This window comes from Heliangelus exortis, chromosome 13 (assembly GCF_036169615.1).
Source record: "Heliangelus exortis chromosome 13, bHelExo1.hap1, whole genome shotgun sequence".
NCBI classification, from domain to species: Eukaryota; Metazoa; Chordata; class Aves; order Apodiformes; family Trochilidae; genus Heliangelus; species Heliangelus exortis.
Genome location: NC_092434.1, coordinates 16,629,288 through 16,649,169, shown reverse-complemented (window position 1 = coordinate 16,649,169; position 19,882 = coordinate 16,629,288). Strand labels below are relative to the sequence as shown.

The 19,882-nt window shown below is 47.5% G+C and overlaps 1 protein-coding gene and 1 long non-coding RNA gene across 3 annotated transcripts in view; one reads left to right on the top strand and one right to left on the bottom strand.

Moving 5' to 3' along the window:
* Positions 1-592: 592 nt before the first annotated feature.
* On the bottom strand, positions 593-1,804 carry LOC139801871 (uncharacterized). The gene is made up of 2 exons (XR_011728372.1): positions 939-1,804; positions 593-823 (listed from the first exon to the last, which is right to left on the bottom strand). It is a non-coding gene; the product is annotated as an uncharacterized lncRNA (long non-coding RNA).
* Positions 1,805-2,443: 639 nt separating this feature from the next.
* Positions 2,444-19,882, top strand: part of BBS2 (Bardet-Biedl syndrome 2) — a 20,393-nt gene continuing 2,954 nt past the window's right edge. Inside the window, exons 1-16 of one of the 2 annotated variants that reach the window (XM_071757038.1) lie at positions 2,444-2,662; positions 3,954-4,181; positions 4,552-4,677; positions 5,024-5,086; positions 5,764-5,841; positions 8,460-8,564; positions 9,448-9,534; positions 11,266-11,401; positions 13,223-13,362; positions 14,572-14,716; positions 15,276-15,447; positions 16,265-16,394; positions 17,221-17,352; positions 17,872-18,009; positions 19,044-19,156; positions 19,832-19,882. The exon at positions 19,832-19,882 is cut by the window's right edge and continues 98 nt beyond it. In XM_071757038.1, coding sequence (XP_071613139.1) covers positions 2,546-2,662; positions 3,954-4,181; positions 4,552-4,677; positions 5,024-5,086; positions 5,764-5,841; positions 8,460-8,564; positions 9,448-9,534; positions 11,266-11,401; positions 13,223-13,362; positions 14,572-14,716; positions 15,276-15,447; positions 16,265-16,394; positions 17,221-17,352; positions 17,872-18,009; positions 19,044-19,156; positions 19,832-19,882 — 1,961 coding nt within the window. In that variant the 5' untranslated portion in view covers positions 2,444-2,545. Of the gene's footprint in view, positions 2,663-3,953; positions 4,182-4,551; positions 4,678-5,023; positions 5,087-5,763; positions 5,842-8,459; positions 8,565-9,447; positions 9,535-11,265; positions 11,402-13,222; positions 13,363-14,571; positions 14,717-15,275; positions 15,448-16,264; positions 16,395-17,220; positions 17,353-17,871; positions 18,010-19,002; positions 19,157-19,831 lie in introns of both variants that reach the window. The other variant, XR_011728531.1, reaches the window with a different exon arrangement.

The following is a 19,882-nucleotide window of genomic DNA, read 5'->3' as shown; positions in this document are numbered from 1 at the left end:
AAAACCAGCAGCTGGGGCCAGGTGTATTTTGATAATATGTTATATATCATTTATATATATATCATTTATATATCATAATATGTTATATATCATTTAACATCATATATTGTATTTATTATATTTGTTATATTACATTATATTCATAGAATCATATAACATCTCAAGTTGAAAGAGACCCATATGTATTGAGTCCAACTCCAATATGTTACATCCTGTTTAGATATGATTGATATACATATATTTATATTCTGCCAGGAGCTAGAAAAAAGAAAGCATCAGGCTCAGGGCATGGCTTTGCTCCAGGATGATGCAGGAAGGAGGATGGTGATGATCTCTTGCTTCATCCTGAGACCTCTGCTCCAACCTCACCCTTGAGTACAGGCACCCTGAGCCCAGCCCTGGTTGTGCTGCAGCTGTACCTGGGCACTCCACTAGGATTATGTGGGATTTACTCCCTTTAAACATGGGGAAGGCTGGATGGCTGTGATGTGAGCTCAGGACTGGACGCTGTCTTGTATTAATGTCAGTGACAGGTCTTTCAACCTGAAAAATTGTGATTTTAGGAATTTCAAAGCCAGCAAATCCAAACTGATAGTTGTGAGGAGTGGTGTAATTGAACTGTGTTGCAGACACACCAAACTCAATACCATAATTACAGATGCAAAGTGATATTCACAGCCCAGATCATACATATTTAACAAGAAGTTGGAATTTTCATCTCCTGCCAGTTTTACCAGCCTATAAAATGTCTCTGAGTGCAGTTCTTCCCCTTTTTGCTCAGTTTGGTTTGCAGAGCCCAGCAGAAAGATGCTGGGGGGTTCACCTGGGAGGACAGCAGTGTTTGCTGGGTTTGAGCTGGTGCCTTTGGGCTCAAGTATCCCAATCAGCACCCAGCAGGGGAGTCCCACTGCCAGGCTGGCACCCAGACCCACGCTCACCCAAAAAGGATCCACAAAGGGGAAAAAAAAACCCCTCTTTAATATGCCCTCTGCAAGTGCTGCCTTGTTATCCTTAAGTATAATGGTGCATTGATAGAGCTGCCAGAAAAACTTGGTAAAAACAATTAAAAAACACAAAAAGAGGAAAAGGCACATGATCTCTGTTCCAGCACAGCCTTTGAGAGGCCTCCTTGACATGCAGGGCAGGGATGCTGCTGCCAGCCAGGGCTTGGCCAAGGCACAGGTCAGTGCCAACCAGGCCATTCCTGACAGCTCTCCTGGGAGTGCAGGATCTTTGCCTTCATCCGGTGGCCTCTGCAGTGAAAAGCTGCTGTCCCAGTCCATCCTTTTGCAAACTTCTTGCTGGGATGGGAGGCAGAACGTGGCAGTGGATGGGAAGTGCTGGGCTTGGGCACTGAGAGTGCTGGGGGGGGGAGTATTTAGAATCATAGAATCTTTCAGGTTGGAAAATACCCTTGGGATCATCCAACCATCATCCCTGCTCTACAAAGTTCTCCCCTAAACTCTGTCCCTCAACACCACATCTAAACAACCCTTAATCACATCCAGGGATGGTGATTCAATCACCTCCCTGGGCAGCCTATTCCAGCATAAATTACGTGTGATTTATGGCACTCTTGAAGCCTATCCTCTTATACTCAGTTCTTAAAACCCAAAAATAATCCATGATTTTTTAAAGTCAAGACCTGGAGCAAGGGGTCTTGGGACAAGGAGGAAACACCCCTTGGCTTCAACTGGGTGCTGGTACAGCAGGGGTGCCAGGACCAAGTTGGCAGTGCCCGGGGGAGCGATGGCCTCTGCCCTCCTGCTCACAGCTCCCCTCGCTGCCCCCCCGAGATTCCCTCAGCCCCCCCCTTCCACTCCCATTTGCCCCAACCCCAACTGCCCCCCCCCCAGCACCCCCTGCCTCAAAGTACCCCCTATCCCACTGCAGCCCCTGCCCCACTGCAGCCCCCACCTCACAGCACCCCACATCACCAATAACACCCCCTTCCCCCCCACCACCCCTGCCCCACAGCAACCTCCCCCACAGCACCCCTGCCCCACCACACCCCCAGCACCCCCCGTCCCACATCACCTCCCATAGCACCCCCTGCCCCCCCCGCTCCCCCACCACCCCCACAGCACCCCTGCCCCACCACACCCCCACCCTCCAGCACCCCACATCACCAATAGCACCCCCTCCCCCCCACGATCCCCCCACCATCCCTGCCCCACAGCACCCCCCGCCCCCCCACCATCCCTGCCCCACAGCACCCCCCGCCCCACGTCACCTCCCATAGCACCCCCTGCCCCCCCCCCCAGCACCCCCCGCGGCTGCCTCCCCATAGCACAGCCCCCCCAGAACTCCCCATAGCACCCCCCTCCCCACAACATCCCCCGCAGCTGCAGCCCCCATCACCGCCCCCATCACCACCCCCGCACCACCCCCGCACCACTCCCGCCTCCCGGCACCCTCCGCTCCGCCCCGTCCCGCCCCTCCCCGTGAGGCCCTGCAGGAGCTGCCGCCGCTCACACCGCAGCAGCCCCGCGGCTCGGCCCGGTTCAGTCTGCGGTCCCACCCCCAGTGCTCTCCGGTTGCCCTCATGCTGGTGCCGGTGTTCACGCTGAAGCTGAACCACAAGATCCTGCCCCGCATGGTGGCGCTGGGCCGGTTCGACGGGACGCACCCCTGCCTGGCGGCCGCCACACAAGCGGGCAAGGTAACGGCGCAGCCCGCCCCTGCCTCCTCCTCCTCTTCCTCCTCCTCCTCCTCCTCCTCTGGCCGGGTGGGGCGGGGGCTCCGTGTCCCCGGCGAGCTGAGGGTCGGGGCCGTTACCGGGAGCCGGGCTCCTGGGAGCTTTCCCCCGGGCCGCGCACCCAGGGCTTGGGCCTGCGGCTCAGCCGAGGGCTTGCGCAGCTCGCAGCCTGGTTCTGCGGTTCGGCCGTGCCGGGCAGCCCCGGTACCGCGCTGGTTTCGCAGCTGAACGCGGTGTTTTCCCGCACGCCGGTTTCCCCGGCTCCCTTTGCGTTCTCCGGCCGAGGCCTTGCTGCCTTCTCGGGAGCGATGGCACCGCAGGGACACGCTCGGGGTTCTGGTTCAGCAAGGGGATCGCAAAAGTTCAGAGCGAGGAACGCGACTCGGCACGGAAATTGTCCTTTTTTTCCATCGGGATTTTTGCCTTGTTCTGCTGCATGGGGGCAGCGAACCACAGCGCTGTGGGGGACCCAGCCCGGTACTGGTGTCGGTCCGGGATGGCCCGGCTGCCTTGCGGGAGCGGTAAACGCGGGGTGTGCTCTGGTTGAGCTTGAAATTTACACTGAAGAGGGTTAAATGCAAGCTCAGTAACAACAAAACAACAAACCCAGCAACCATAAGCTGAAGTATAAACCCCCAGAGGTTGCTGTAGGTACCAACGTCGTTCCCCTGGGATGGCTCCTGGCGTTATTATTCGCTTTTTTTTGTAGCCTTGTTCCCGGGAGGGTGACCAGCCATAATATCCTGTGATCCCTTGACTCTGCCCCACATAATTAGGGTGGCTGAATATTGGTTTGTTACCACCACCTTCTAAAATGACCCGTGTTCACCTCTAAGAGATGAAAGTTACAGATAGAGAGCAGGTAAACTGTCCTGAAAGTTTGGGTTTTTTTTTGGGAACACTGTTACCAGATGGGAAAAGTTTGTTTTGTTTGTTGCTGTTTCCTTTGGTTTGCTGGTTTCCCCTGCGGCTGAAGATTTGTGGGTTGCTGTTTTCAAGGATAAACCAAAAACACCAAACGATGGTGGCACAACCCTGCTGGCCAAAGCAGGGGCTTTCCTGCTATTTCCCCTTTTTAGCCTAGTTTAAAATTAAAGAATACTGCTCAAAATTGTCAGCTAAACCCCCAGTCTGTTGTTCTCACTTTGGCTGAGTGAACGCCCTTCTTCCTCCTCACAGTTAGCATAACAATTGTCTTTAATGTTTGCATACACACATATGCTTTGTGATAATATTTATGTCTTTGTTTCTAAAGGTTTTTATTCATAATCCTCATGCCCGAGGGAAGAGAACAAGCACAAACCGACTGGTGCAGAGTAACCAGGATCTGGACATTTCTCTTCTCAACATCAATCAGGGGATCACTTGCCTAACTTCAGGAGTGCTGAACCCTCAGCTTGGTTATGATTGTCTTCTGGTTGGAACCCAGACTAATTTGTTGGCTTATGATGTATATAACAATTCAGATTTATTTTACAGAGAGGCAAGTTATTTAGCTGTCTGCTTTCTCTTAGTATCTTCATTATTTTCTTTTCCTTTCAGTTCTAAAGCTCACGGGTTTTATGTTATTTAGTCAATTGGTTATGCTTGTTCTTTGCATTAATTTTATTACTGTATTCAAAGCCTTTTGCCTTTAGAATATGGGGAATATTTCAAAAGAAAAATATAAATATGTCTTGCGTGTGCAAGAACAAATTTTCATATGGGATGTCACATATTAGCAAGACAAAATATTAAAAAATATAATATTTAGAGTTCAGCTGCCTTGCTGCTGCTGATGCCAGAAGCTCCCTCTGATTTCTGTACTCTGGTGTCTCATTGCTTGCTGTTTCTCTTTCAATGTTTCCCTGTAGGTTTCAGATGGAGCCAATGCAATAGTTCTTGGAAAGCTGGGAGATATTTCATCCCCACTTGCTATTATTGGTGGAAACTGTGCCCTGCAGGGCTTTGATTATGCAGGAAATGACCGCTTTTGGACAGTAAGATTATGCATAATGCTTGGGTATTATTGCAAGATTTTTTCAATGGCACTAACTCCTCTAGATTTTATTTTTTTTAATGTGATAAATATTAGCTTTGTTGTTGATCTTCCTTAATCTTGGGTCTTAAGCTGTGTTTTGGGCAAGTATTCAGTACACTCAAGTGTTGCTCGAATGCTGACCATGTCACTTGTTGCTGTTGAGAGCATAAAAATAGTTCTGCTTTCTCCAGCTAAAATAGTTCTGCTTTCTCCAGCTAAAATAGTTCTGCTTTCTCCAGCTAAAATAGTTCTGCTTTCTCCAGCTATCATCAGTATTGAGGACTGTCTCATTTTCTCATTTTTAGGTCACTGGAGACAACGTTCGGTCGTTGGCACTCTGTGACTTTGATGGTGATGGCAAAACTGAGGTTTGTAACTCCTTACATGTGAATTCAGCTGTTTGCATGGGCTTGTAGTGAAATTCAAATAATTTTTAAAAAGTGGCTTATCAAATATGAGGGGTTTATATCACCAGTTATGGCAATCCCTGTCTCAAAGCTGTGGCTGTTCCATGCTCTGGTCTGGTAAAATCATGCACAAATCCCATGAATTGGGATTAGCACTGGTCTCTGGCAGTACTGGTGTGTAAAACTGGGGCTGTCTGGAGTCTTTATTGCTTCTTGGCTTTGACTCCATTGCTAGCTAAATGGAAAACTCCTCTCATTTTTCTTTACACCAGGAGAGATCCAATTAAATGCCTGAGTATCAGTTGCAAGACATCTGTTTCAGTGGTATTTTTTGAGTATGGCTATAAGTACTTTTTTATATTTCAGAGTAGCAGCTTGCAAGCTTCTTACCTCTACAAGAAAGCTCTTAAAAAGCTGTGCTGTGAAGAACTTCACTTCAATTGGCAAAATCACAGAATTTGTCTTCACATCCAGTCCTCCTGTTTCTTCATAGTCACACGGGGAAATGAAACATTCTTTGCTTTTCTGCTTCAAAATGAAAATAACTTGTAGCAAGCAATTTACTGATAAAGATGTGAGACAAGCAATCATTTGGAGTATTTTTAAGGTAGACTTTTTTTTTTTTTTTTTTTTTTCAGCTTCTTGTTGGCTCTGAAGATTTTGACATCCGAGTGTTTAAAGAAGATGAGATTGTGGCAGAAATGTCAGAGACAGAGGTGAATAACTTCTAGCTCATGTTTATTGTAATTGCTGATGGAGCTGAAAGTGTTGTGTGCTGTGAAGCTCTGGTTACTCTGGTTCAAATTTATTGTGTAGTTAAATAGTTACTTAACTGTTTTGCAGTTCTAGCAGAATAGGTACTGTGCCAAAGTTAGAGTTTAATTGTGTCTTTCATTATGCCCACAGTGTTTTGCTTTGTTTATTTATAAACCTTTTAACTGGTTGAGAAAAGTAACTGCTGCTTGACTGAAAGTCAGGGCCCTGTCTAGAAGTGATTATGGCTGTTGGGTCATGATGGAAGCTCACAGTGCCTTAGAATTTTCTTTTCTTTCTCCCCCTTCCTTTCTTTCTCCCCCTTCCTTTCTTTCTCCCCCTTCCTTTCTTTCTCCCCCTTCCTTTCTTTCTCCCCCTTCCTTTCTTTCTCCCCCTTCCTTTCTTTCTCCCCCTTCCTTTCTTTCTCCCCCTTCCTTTCTTTCTCCCCCTTCCTTTCTTTCTCCCCCTTCCTTTCTTTCTCCCCCTTCCTTTCTTTCTCCCCCTTCCTTTCTTTCTCCCCCTTCCTTTCTTTCTCCCCCTTCCTTTCTTTCTCCCCCTTCCTTTCTTTCTCCCCCTTCCTTTCTTTCTCCCCCTTCCTTTCTTTCTCCCCCTTCCTTTCTTTCTCCCCCTTCCTTTCTTTCTCCCCCTTCCTTTCTTTCTCCCCCTTCCTTTCTTTCTCCCCCTTCCTTTCTTTCTCCCCCTTCCTTTCTTTCTCCCCCTTCCTTTCTTTCTCCCCCTTCCTTTCTTTCTCCCCCTTCCTTTCTTTCTCCCCCTTCCTTTCTTTCTCCCCCTTCCTTTCTTTCTCCCCCTTCCTTTCTTTCTCCCCCTTCCTTTCTTTCTCCCCCTTCCTTTCTTTCTCCCCCTTCCTTTCTTTCTCCCCCTTCCTTTCTTTCTCCCCCTTCCTTTCTTTCTCCCCCTTCCTTTCTTTCTCCCCCTTCCTTTCTTTCTCCCCCTTCCTTTCTTTCTCCCCCTTCCTTTCTTTCTCCCCCTTTCTCCCCACTTTTCCTCAAATGCATGGACATGATCATGGTGCAGTAACTTGCCCCTGTGCAGATCCAAACAGTGTTTGGCAAGGTTGTGGGAGTTGCTCTTTAGGCTTTAAGAAATGAGAGAAGATCCCCACTGTTAAATTTTGGTTGCTTGGAAGTGAGTAAAATACTCCTGTTGAATTTAGGAGTTTTCTTAGCCCTTCTGCACCCAGGGTAGAGTAAGTTACAGACTTTTGTCCTTGAAGATCTGAGGTCTCCCTGCTGCCCAGGCTGGGTCTGAAGGGCTTAGTTAGCTGTTAAACCACTTACCAAGAGCTATAAAAGTCAAATCTGTGCAGTGCTCTAGGAAAGGAGCCTGTTGCTTCAGCTGGGATTAGAACCTGGCCTGCAATACATCCTGCAGTCTGTGCAGTAGCCACTCTGGAGTCATGCTGGGATTTCCAGTTAAGTGGAAACTAAAGCATTTGTTTCCAGATCCACAGCAGAATTGCCTTAAATTCCCACCTGCAGTCTTAGGGGGCCTGTTAGCTCCTGCTGTTCTGATTTAAAAGGACACAGCTGCACCTAAACCCTTCTTTCCTGGAAGGTGAATTCAGGCAGCAGCAGCTTTGTAAATTTGTGGAAGGCTTTAATAGTTTGTGTTTTCCTTGTTCACTTGCTCAGGTGAAACTAAAAGCATGGACTGTTGTGACCTGACTGGTGCTGGGCTCTTCTCTTCTTACTGAGTCCTTGAAGCTTTTAGGAAAGGCTTTGGGCAGGATCTGTGAGAGGGAAGTGCATTGGGTTTGGAAATACTGTTTTATGGTTAAAAAAAAAAAAAAGATCAAGGAGCACAATCAGCTGAGTTTAGTTGAGAAGCTTGTCAAGGACTTAATTTAAGGAAGTCTCCTGTGCTCTACAGACCAGACAGGTGGTTGTAGTTGTTCCTCTTGACATTAAAATCTCCAGTCTTGGTGTGTGGAAAAACCTGCATTTCCAAGCACTTGGTGCTCTGTGAAAAACCATGATAATGGTTCTTAAAAGGAGTGAGAAACAGGCTGAGTTAGGACTCGTGGGTCTTTCCCTCGAGCTGTTCCTTATTCTGCTAATACTTAGCCTGGTGTCCTCACTGTGTTCCAGGAGAAGTCCAACTGTGGGAACTATTAATTTGTATCTTGCTAATCTTGGGCATAGATTTTCTCCCTTTCCCAACCCATCTATTAGGCTGAACTTCTCAGCATCCTCAGCTCCTGAGCAATCTTGGGTGTTTGGAGCAGGTTTTCCATGATCATGTGTTAGCACTGCTGACCACAGGAATCCTGTAATTGTGGTAGGAAATACTTGGCCAAAGTACCCAGTTTGAGGGCAACCCTCCTATCTTTGCTGAAGTCTTTCTGAACACTGGCAGTGCAGCTTGTGTCAGGAAATCCTACAAACTGATCTTTAAAAATAGCTGCTCCAGTATTCAGTGTTTCCTACAAGACACTTATTTAGGATTTCATTGCACGGTTCGTATCATACATTGGGTAAAGTGTTCTCTGTTTCTTGAAGATGCAGAAGTTTTCACTCCTCTCTCTCTCTTCTTTTTTACTCCTCTGCCACCACCCCCCAAGACTGTCACATCTCTGAGCCCCATGCATGGCAGTCGCTTTGGCTATGCCCTCTCCAATGGGACAGTTGGGGTTTATGACAAGACATCTCGCTACTGGAGGATTAAGGTTAGTCTGGTGTTAAAATATCACTGAAAACTCAAAGTCTGCTGGGAGTTTGGTACTCATTTAGGCTCATTCTGACCCTACCCACACTCCTTAGGGGAATTATTTATGCCAAGCATAACAATGTAATTTGTTTCTTTAAAAATCTGCCTGTTTTTATAGATGGGTGCAAAATCCATACCGTGTCAGTTCCTTCAGTGGTTTGGGGACCATTGGTGGTGGCTTAAACACCACTGATACAGCCATGCAACTCAGGATGCTTCAGCTTTGTAGGGTTGCTTAAGCAGCAGAGAAATTTGAGTTCACTGTATTGTTGGTCAGTGAACTGAGCTTTTTTTTTATATTTTTTTTTTTTCGGTCAGGAGCAATTTGCTGCTGCAGCAAATTGTATTGGCAAGATCCTTTCCTGATGCTTGTTTTATTATTCTTAGAGTCACACAGATGAGAACAGTCTATTTAATAGTAAGAAGTGAAAGGATTCCTTTAGAGGTAGGAGGGAGAGGCCACTGGTTTTCCTCAGTGGTCTCATCCTGTGACAGTGTTGATGACCTGGTTATTTTTTTTGCTTACAAAATTCAGCTTTTTACACTTTTATTGTTGAGAATTCTAATAATTTGCTTGGATGCAAATGTATTTAAAAGAAAGATCAGCTCCTTTGAGTGGACTGGAGCTGTCATGCAAGAGCTAAGATTTAAGATTTCAGATGTGTGTGACCTTACAGAAAGTGATAACCAAACTTGCTGTTAAGAGAGATTTTTCCATTCCTTTCTGTAATCCCTGTAGCCTCATACCCAGTGTCTTGTGTGTGTCAAGCACGTGAAATATAGAAAAACACACCCAGGTTTCATTGGTTCTTTTTTTTTATTTCTTTTGATGTTGTCCTCAGTCTAAAAACCATGCCATGAGCATACACGCGTTTGACCTGAACTCTGATGGTGTCTGTGAGCTGATCACTGGCTGGTCCAATGGGAAGGTGAGCAGGGGCAAAGCAAGGGGATAGAAATCTGAAGCTGTGTGTGAGCAGGGCTGTTAAATTGTCTGTTAAATTGTTAGCCAAAAAATTTCAAAAGGCTGTTCCAAATGGAACGTGGAGGAGCTGCCCTGGCTAAGCCTTGTTTGGCTGGTGAGGCTTTGTGCCATGAGCAGAGGGAAGGTGCTGGTGCTGCCAGGCTCAGGGGCAATTGCTGAGGGGGTTCCATGGTGGCAGAGATCATCTGCCACATCCTGCAGCTTTTCCTGTGCTCAGCCCTGGGGAGGCCACAGCTTGAGTCCTGTGTCCAGTTCTGGGCCCCTCAGCTCAGGAAGGAGCTTGAGGTGCTGGAGCAGGTCCAGAGAAGAGCAAGGAGGCTGGGAAGGGATCCAGCACAAGTCCTGTGAGGAAGGGCTGAGGGAGCTGGGGGTGTTGAGGCTGGAGAAGAGGAGGCTCAGGGGAGACCTCATCACTCTCTCCAACTCCCTGAAAGGAGGTTGGAGCCAGGGGGGGGTTGGGCTCTTTTCCCAGGCAACTCTCAGCAAGACAAGAGGGCACAAGAGGTCTCAAGTTGTGCCAGGGGAGGTTTAGGTTGGACATGAGAAAGAATTTCTTGCTGGAGAGGGTGCTCAGGCATTGGAATGGGCTGCCCAGGGAAGGGGTGGATTCTCCATCCCTGGAGATATTTCAAAAGAGCCTGGATGTGGCACTCAGTGCCATGGGCTGGGAACCACGGGGGGAGTGGAGCAAGGGTTGGACTTGATGAGCTCTGAGGTCCCTTCCAACCCAGCCAATTCCATGATTCTATGATTCAGCTCCATCCTCCAGTGTCTCTCTTCAGCTAATCACCCTCAGGGACTTTCCTGAGTCTTTTTAGACTATGGGGAAGACAGAGCAGCTCTATGACAGGAGAGCAGCCTCAGTCTTAATTATATCAGGATTAATCAAGCATTAATTAATTTGATGTAAAGGCATTCCATGCAGCTCAGTCCTAGTTTCAAGACTGGTGCCTGGTATTCCCCTTTGCCAGAAATAACTTCTAATTTCCAAATCTCTCCTGGATACAGCTTGCCAGGTATTTTGGGTTTTTTTTGTTGTGATGCTTCTTTCTTCACCCTTCTCATTACCCTGGGGAGATTTCATTAACTTCCTATCAAGCTGGCAGCCTAGATCCCAGATATGCTGTAGATTAGATTAGATTAGGTGTATAACACTGTTAAACAACCTTTCTAGTCTTTTCCAGTGGCAGTCTGTACCCTGCTTGTGGGTCTGAAACAGTCCTCAGCAGCTAGAAAAGGTGCTTTACTGCACAAAACTGAGCCCTCTCTCCATTCATCTGCAACAAAAGATAATTAGAGGCTGTGGTATCAGTGTAAAAAAAATAATTCACAGCACAGGGGCTGCAGCTCAGAGGAGAGACTGCAAAGCCTGCATTAAGGTTACTTTGGGTTTAGTCCCATTGCTGCTGCATAACCTCCCCACGTAGCTTTCAGTTCCCTCCTCTCCTTCCTCTTGTTTGTAACTTTGGGAAGCAGCTCTGAAGAGCAGTTCCTTCCAGCTGTGGCTGTCTAGAGATTTGTTTCTTCAAGGTATTTTTGTCATGTGTGCTGTTCTCCAAGTTCAGCCTCAGTTCTGCTGTGAGCAGAGCTGGCTTTTGGTGAACAGCCAGAGTATGGTGTGCCACACATTTTGGAGTTGGCTTTTCTGTGCCTTGGGACTCTTGTGTTGTTCCAGGTGGATGCACGGAGTGACCGAACTGGAGAAGTCATCTTTAAGGACAACTTTGCTTCCTCAGTTGCAGGAGTGGTGGAGGGGGATTACAGAATGGATGGGAGCACCCAATTAATCTGCTGTTCAGTTGATGGTGAAGGTGAGAGCACTGTTCAGGGTGTTAATTTAGTGCACAGTAATGTCAGGCACATCACATCGTCTCAGATTAGCTCAACATTTTGGTTCTGTAGGGATTTTTCTGTGCCAGATTCCCCTTGCTTCATCTGAAGTTTGCTATCTGCTACCAGGAGTTTAAATATTACCTTCTTAGGGATAATTAGTGTGTGATTTATTGTGATCCAGGGATACATCAAAATTCATTTGCATAGCAGAAGTCCCATGCCAATAATGTGAAGATAACTATACTCAACACAGACTCTGGTTCTTATTAGAGATTAATGTATAGGAGATCTTTCTGCTCATATGTGATTGTCCTTTGATTGCTTTACACTGGGTGAAGGAGTTTGGAGACCTAGGGGGATGTGTGTTTTGGTTTTCTTGAAAAATTGATAGTTTTTATAATCAAAATTTTAGGTGTTAACAGCCCCTTGTTTCCTAAAAAAGTCTACCCTGAGACTGGAGAACTGGTGGCTTTATCCCACCATATATATTCAAGAAGCCAGACCTGATTACAGTGAGTGGAAACAAGTATGGTCACAGATTATTTAAGTGAGCTCAGGAAGGATTTACAGGGATGGCTTCAGGAAAGGCCCTGGTGTCATTATCTGACTGCCTGGCGTCAGTGGCCTGAGACAGCCAGGTCTGGCACAACCCATCTGAAACAAAAGCCCTCCCCATGTTAAATAAAGTGTTTTGCTGCCTGTCTTAATAACTGGCTGTGGGGATGTGTCCTCTGCTTGGGCTTCAGCTTATAAACCTTTTACACAAGCTGAGAGAAGGGCAAGTACACAGCTCTGAAGATAACCTTGCCCTAGCAGAGGATAAAATCCCTGAACATGATCCTGCTCTTCTGATGGGGACATTTCAAACAAACCTTGGCACAATGGGGATGGGTACATTTAGGCTGGAGCCTTTAGGCATTATTAAATAGTAGCAGCCCTGCAGTTGGGGTTTTATGGACACCAGGGTTCTGTCACATGAAGTGGCCTGGGTTTCAGTGTGTTTCCATTTTAAATGAGTGATTTACTCAGAAATCATGGTGGGAGTCCTCTCATTGAACCATGTGTGTGTTAAATGCTTTTCAAGTTCCCTGCAACCTTTTAGTGAGCTTACATAGGCAGCATATGCTCCACAGATAAGATTTTTGTCCCTGGCTTTCCTTGTCAGCTGCAGTCAGAGCTCACACCCCAAAATGCAGAATGGAAGCTTACAGCAAGCATCTTGGGCTCCTCATCTGTTCTTCTGCCTCCACAGACAGTTGGAGAAATTTCCCTAACCCAGGGTTCCACCAGGCTACTGGGAAACAGGTCTGATCCCTTGAAGTGAAGTATTCCTTGATTTAGAGAAAATCTAATGTGGGTAAATCTGATTTACTGGCTGATAGGCAGTGACTGAGAGTCATCTTCAGACAGCAGCAACTCCTCTGATCAGCTCTAGAAATCCAGCTACACATCTTATTAATTTTGCATAATTGCAAACTTGCCTAAGTCCCTGGTAGAATGATTTAAGTGGGAATCATCTCACAAAAGCACCAGGTGCTACACTTGTCTGGTCAGGTGAAGACAGCTTAAAGACAGGTTGGAAATTCACCTTTTTTGTTTTTTCAAATGTGCAGTTCCCTTGTCCTGATCACCAGGGAAGTCCAAGCATTGTACATCTAAATCAATGCTCAGGTTTTCACCTGCAGACCAGGATTAGTGTCCACTACCAAGGTGGTACAAGGGGGTCTTGTTACAGAGACAAAAGTTCTGGGGAGGCTGCGAGAGGCTTTGCTGAAATTGGGTGTTTTCTTTCTGTGCAGTCCGAGGCTACCTGCCTGGGGGGGAGGAGATGAAAGGAAACCTGATGGATGCCAGTGCTGAGCAGGATCTGATCCGAGAACTTAGTCAGAAGAAGCAAAATCTGCTGCTGGAACTGAGGAATTATGAGGAAAATGCTAAGGTACTACTTAATGTCGAGGTCCTGGAGCAGGTCCAAAGGAGGCAACTGGGCTGGTGAAGGGACTGGAGCACAGATCCTATGAAGAGAGGCTGAGGGAGCTGGGGGTGTTGAGGCTGGAGAAGAGGAGGCTCAGGGGAGACCTCATCACTCTCTCCAACTCCCTGAAAGGAGGTTGGAGCCAGGGGGAGGTTGGGCTCTGCTCCCAGGCAACTCTCAGCAAGACAAGAGGGCACAAGAGGTCTCAAGTTGTGCCAGGGGAGGTTTAGGTTGGACATTAGAAAGAATTTCTTGCTGGAGAGGGTGATCAGGCATTGGAATGGGCTGCCCAGGGAAGGGGTGGATTCTCCATCCCTGGAGATATTTCAAAAGAGCCTGGATGTGGCACTCAGTGCCATGGGCTGGGAACCACGGGGGGAGTGGATCAAGGGTTGGACTTGGTGAGCTCTGAGGTCCCTTCCAACCCAGCCAATTCCATGATTCTATGATTCTATGAATGTCTCAGGCCAAAACATGCCCATCTCTTGTGATAACTCCATCTGGGAAGCAGTTGTGAGGCAGTCCAGACAAGTCAGAACTGCAGCCTGCCAGGATTGTCTGCTGGGGGTTCCTGCTCCTGCATTTGGCTTGGTCCCTGTGCAAGTTCAGAACTTGCTTTTTGTATTTTAATAAGTAACATCTTCCTTGCTCCTCCTGGCTTGCCAGAGCAGATACATTAGGAGCTGGATTCTGCTCAGCCCTGTTCTTTGGCTTATGACTGCAAAGTGTAATTTTCAATTTTGGGGTCAGAGAGAATTGTTTGAGAGGATCAGGTGAAGGGGAGCACCACCAGGATACAGGGAGGATGCTTGTGCCTTGCTGGTGAAGATGCAGAATGAAGACCTTCAATAAGGAGTAAATGAATACCATAGCAAAAGGATGGAATTGTATAAACTTGTGCTTAAAACTGAATATGTAGGTTAAGTGCTTTTCTGACTGAAGGTCTGGGTACAGAGCTGAGCTCTACTGACAATAGAGCACTTGAATAAATTGTGTCAGAGGTGCCTGGAGCTCCATGTCTGCTCCAACTGCTCTTCACAGCAATGTGAAGTGTCTGGGAACTGCTGTAATGCAACCTTCTTCTGCAAGGAGCTGACTTGTGTGCATGTTTTCTAGGTGGTTTGAATGAAAACCTTGACATTCTGATACTGAAGGGCATGTGTTTTGCAACAGGCTGAACTGAATGCTCAGTTGAAGGAAGCTGATGGGCAGAGAGGTTTGATTCCAGCAAACACCCAGCTCCACACCTCCCTCTCAGTTAATCTGGGCTCTGACAGCCAGTCTGCACATGTGGAGCTGTGTATTTCCACCACAAATGGTGAGTGGTAACCTGCAACCACTGACCTTCATTTCATGCAAATGTATGCAAACCTTTAGTTATATATAGCTGATGATTTGCCTGTCTCCCCTTTATTGTCTGTAATTTCCCCTTTGTGGTTGCTTCCCTTTCACAGAGTTTTGAATCAAACTTTGCCCGTTTGATGGGCTGCAGGGGAGAGGAGTTTGATGGAATTTGTTTCTTGTTAATGTGTTGTTTTTCCAAGGCAATTCACGTTTAACTTGGACAAAATGAGTCTTGGTGATCCCTGCAACACTCCTCTGGTTAACATTAACTTCTGGCCACCTTAGTGTTGCATGAATGCAGCTGGACCCAGCTGGCTTTGTGGCAAACTGGAACTACCTCGAGACAGCAAATTCACCTGGTACCAGGTGTGCTGAGGATGTCCTTGGGTCCAGAGGTGTCAGTGCTGGGGTATTTAACAATTCAGAGGAGTAAAGAGTAAAGAGTTGAGTGTGCTTAACTCTGAAAGCAGTGGTGGTTTGTTGCCAAAGGACAGCTTTTAATCAGAGAACTGCTTTTTCCTCCTGCTGCCAAGACACAATCATCCGTGCTGTGCTGATCTTTGCTGAGGGCATATTTGAAGGAGAGAGCCACGTGGTACATCCCAGCCTCCAAAACCTCTCTGGTTGTCTTCGTGTTCCCCTTACTCCACCCAAAGATGTCCCTGTGGATTTGCACATCAAAGCCTTTGTGGGTTACAGGAACAGGTGAGTTTTGTGGTGGGGATCTCTCCTGGTCTCCAGCACTCACTGTGGGACCAGGAAATGGCAATGCTGTGGCTTCCTGCTCATCCCATGGGAAATCTGCTGTTAATTCCCTGGTGTCCCACTTCTCTGTGTTATTGGAAGAAGAGCTGGAATGCTTTCTTAAAAACAACCTTGCACTTCAGGCCCTGTGTGGTGGCTGCTCTGGATAAAGCACATGAGCAAGCCTGGAGACACAGTGGTGTCTTTCAAGCTATGAAGTAAGCCTGAACCCAGCTGTCTTCAGGGCAAATAGAAAGCAGCATATGGTTGATTTCAAGGCAGAACTTTTCTTTTTTCCCAGAGAAATAAAATGTCTCTTCCATAGGCATGAAAACAACTTTCTCCCTGCTCACATCTTGCCCCAGGAAGGAGCCTTCTTTCTTTGGGCAGGAGGTAGCCAGACACTGCAGAAAGAATTTATGGGACTGAATTCCCCTGTTTGTTTTCTCAGTTTGTCTTGATTATTGGTTTCTATAAGACTTCACTGATCCTGGAAAGAAAATACCCAGTCACATAGCAAAATGGTGAATGTGTCTTGGGAATATATTTCATTGGAAGGGTTATGGGAGGTGTAAGCAGTGGGGTGGGATTGTTCAACACTGGGATGTGGTACAAGTTCCAATGTTTTTGCCTGGGAAGGACAAACAGCTGCTCACATAGCTGGAAGCTGCTGATGCCAGCAGCCAGCTAAAAAAGAACTCGTTGGTGAGCTGTTGGATCTGGTGAAGCCCTGGTTGTGTCAGTAACTGTGTCTGTTCTGCCTTTGCATTGCTCCCAGCACCCAGTTCCATGTGTTTGAGCTGACAAGGCAGCTTCCCCGGTTCTCCATGTATGCTCTGAGCAGCCCGGACTCAGCCACGGAGCCCCTGAGCTTTGTTAACTACACCACAAATGAGAGGTCCCAGAGGGTGAGTTTCTGCTTTGCTGCCTCCTTTCTGGTCCTGCACAGGTGGAGGGTTTGCAAAACTGCCTGAGATTTACAACAGCAAAGAAAAAATTCTGCTGTGAAGTGCCCTGCTGGCTTCGGAGCCTCTCTGTTACAACTTGACTCAGTGATTTTTTTTTTTTTTTTTTTTTTTTTTTCCTTTATTTCTTCCTTAAAAGATGCCTCAATTGAGGCATTCCCTGCTTCAGGAGTTTCTCCAGGAACTAAATGGCCTGAATGATGAGGTGTGCAGATATTATTTTGTCTGATGGAATGCCAGAGGCAGCAGCCCTATAATGAGTGAGGAATTTTGTAAATGAGCAGAGAGCAGGAAAAAGGCAGCCCAGTTTCACAGCAGATGAGCAGCAGTGCTGTAGTTTTGGTTCTAAAAGACCTGAATTGTGGGATGGCAGTGATTAGAGCCCTTTCTCTTGTAACATAGTCCTCACTACATTAAATGCTCAACACAAAAGCCAAGATGAAACAAAACTTTCCTGCAGCTTCTTGCAGTAGAACCAAGACTTGCTTCCCAGCTTTCTCCACTCTCTAGGCTTTTCTTCTGACCTTGGGCTGTGGTCTCTGGCTGTTGGACTTTATTTTTTTAGAAATGTTCAGCTTTGGAGCCAACAATTCAACTGTCATCATTCTTATAAGTTAATGACATGAGTTTCAGGGATGAAGTGTGGTAAAGGGAATTTCCAGGGTACCCTGAACAAAGCACCCTGGTGCTCATCACATGCAGGGACATCCTGTGGTTCTCCAGCCTTTCCCCACTGGCTGATGCTCCTCATTTTTTTTTTTTTCTCCAGATTGTTATGTGGCTGAATCAGAACTTCTTGCTACCAGAGGATGCAGAGTTTCAGAGTGGTCCCTTTCAGGTTTGCTTCACTTCCCTTCGTAATGCTGGCCAGCTCTGCATCAAAGTCAAGCCCAGTGGAGATGTGAGTACCTGCAGGGCCAAGGGGAACACCCATCCAATTCCTTTCCAGTGAAACTTAAGGGTGGTGCCAATAAAAGGCAGTGAAAAAGACAGCTGAGTGACCAGGCAGAGGAAGTATCCACGTTTTCAGGATGGAAACTTGGGAATCTCCTTCCTCTTGGCAGGTAAAAGTCCAGAGCCCATCAATGAAAAAAACCTGCTTAGCCTACAGGTTGTAGGAAGGTGTTTGTCCCCACACAGGGTGGTTTCAGGGAGCCATAATTTGAGGCATGAAGGCTGCCTGGAGCTTTTGCACTGGTCCAATATGCACAGAGGCCTCTCTGCCCCCAGCCTCAGTAAAAGCCCCTTGAAATCAGTGTCTCTTTATCCAAGAGCTTGCTCCTGCCATGTTCTGCTTCTTGATGGGATGAAGTTCCTTGAGCCTGGGGAGCTGCTGGAGGGGCAGTCCTGCAGGAAGGGCAGTTCTGAGGGGTATTTTGACATGGAAGAGCACTGAGGTGCTTTGTTTCCTTTCTGACAGATTTCCATCCACACGGATGATATCGATCTGGCTGGTGACATTATCCAGTCAATGGCCTCCTTTCTGGCCATAGAAGACTTGCAGGTGGAAGCAGATTTCCCAGCATACTTTGAGGAGCTGAGGAAAGTGTTGGTCAAGGTGAGGAGCCCTGGGGCATTTCTGAGTTGGCAGCTGAGCAGTCCTGGGGGGTATTGGTATGAGAGGATCCCTAAATTGCTTTAACTTCATGGAAATCAGCCAGCAATGGCTTACTGTGTACTCATCACAGAAAGTGAGGGGTTGGAAGGGACCTGGAAAGATCCTGGAGTCCATCCCCCCCTCTGGCAGAGCAGGGTCACCTCCTGCAGTCACACAGACACCTCCAGGGGGGGTTTGGAATGTCCCCAGAGAAGGAGACTCCACAACCCCCCTGGGCAGCCTGGGCCAGGGCTCCCTCACCCTCACCCTGGTAAAGTTTTTCCTTATATTTCTGTGGAAGCTCCTGTGCTCCAGTTTGTCCCCACTGCCCCTTGTCCTGTCACTGGACATCCCTGAGCAGAGCCTGGCCCCATCCTCCTGGCACTCACCCTTTCCATATTTATAAACATCACTGAGCTCACCCCTCAGTCTCCTCCTCTCCAAGCTGCAGGGCCCCAGCTCCCTCAGCCTTTCCTTCCCAGGAGATGTTCCACTCCCTTCAGCACCTGGGGGGCTCTGTGCTGGATCTCTCCACCAGTTCCCTCTCCTTCTGGAACTGGGGGGCCCAGAACTGGGCACAAGATTCCAGATATGGCCTCACCAGGACAGGAGAGGAATATCCCTCTACCCAAAGGACAGTGGGACACCCTCAACTCTCTGCTTATTCTTCTTGTCTATGGAACAGGCCCTTGGTCCCCAGCAGCTGATTGTTCCAAATCATGTAAAAATATTGCCTGGGAGGCTGAGCTGAGGATTTGGGTCAGGCAGTCAGGTCTAACACATCCTGATCATCCCCTTCCAGGGGACATGAAGGGCACAACTCTGCCAGGCAGGGCACGAGGGGGAGAAGAATGGTCCCAGGGGGAGGAGAATGGTCCCAGGGGTGCTGCTTAAGTTGGGATGTTATTTCCTATTACACTGGGCCAAAGCTGAGTTGAATTACTGTCTTCTCAGAGTGCCAGGGGCCCTTCCTCACCACTGTTTGCCTTGGCCAGGTGGATGAGCACCACGCTGTGAATCAGAGGCTCACTGCTGGCATGGCTGAGCACTCCAACCTCATCCGCAGCATCCTGGTTCAGGCTGAAGATTCACGACTTCTGGGAGACATGTGAGCTGCTGGGCTTTGGGTTTAGAACAGCCAGGTTTGGCTTTTCAGGCAGGGAAGAGGAAAAAAAAAAAAAAACCAACCTGTTTTTGTGATATATTGGTGGCATAGTTACAGCTCTTGAGGTAGAATTGGTGCTCACCAAGAGGGGTCCCCACCCAAGGTCTCTTTTGAGCCTTGTCTTGTTCTTTAGGTGGAAAAGGAGTCTGGGGAAGGCAGAAGAGCAGAGAGAGGGGCTTAGCATGGAACAAGGGGTTAATTAACCTCAAGCTGGTGAGATAATTAGAAAAGATACAATAAGGGAAGAAGGCAATAAAAGCTGTCTGTGGGCTGAACTTCTGAGAAGACCAAGAAGGAAATTCTAGGTGTCAGTCTGTTCACTCTGTTCTCCTGCTGTGTTCTCCTCTCTTTGCTGCCAGGTGCAGCAGTGAAGAGGTCTGAGCTAATCCAGAGCAGTGTTCATTTCCCTGGAGAAAGTGTCCCCTCCTCTGTGGCTTCCCAGATAAAATAACTGAAAAACAGAGCTCCCCCCCAGTAAAATGAGTAGAACTCACAGGCCCAGGCAAGTCTGTTGGCCTGTAGCTGGTACCAGTGGTACCAGTGGTAGCCATCACAACCAGGAACTTGGCATCTGTTGTCCCCAGAGCTAGAAATGAACTGGAGTGGTTGTTTCCCCAGGAGAACCATGAAGACACGGTACAGTGAGCTCTATGACCTGAACAGGGATTT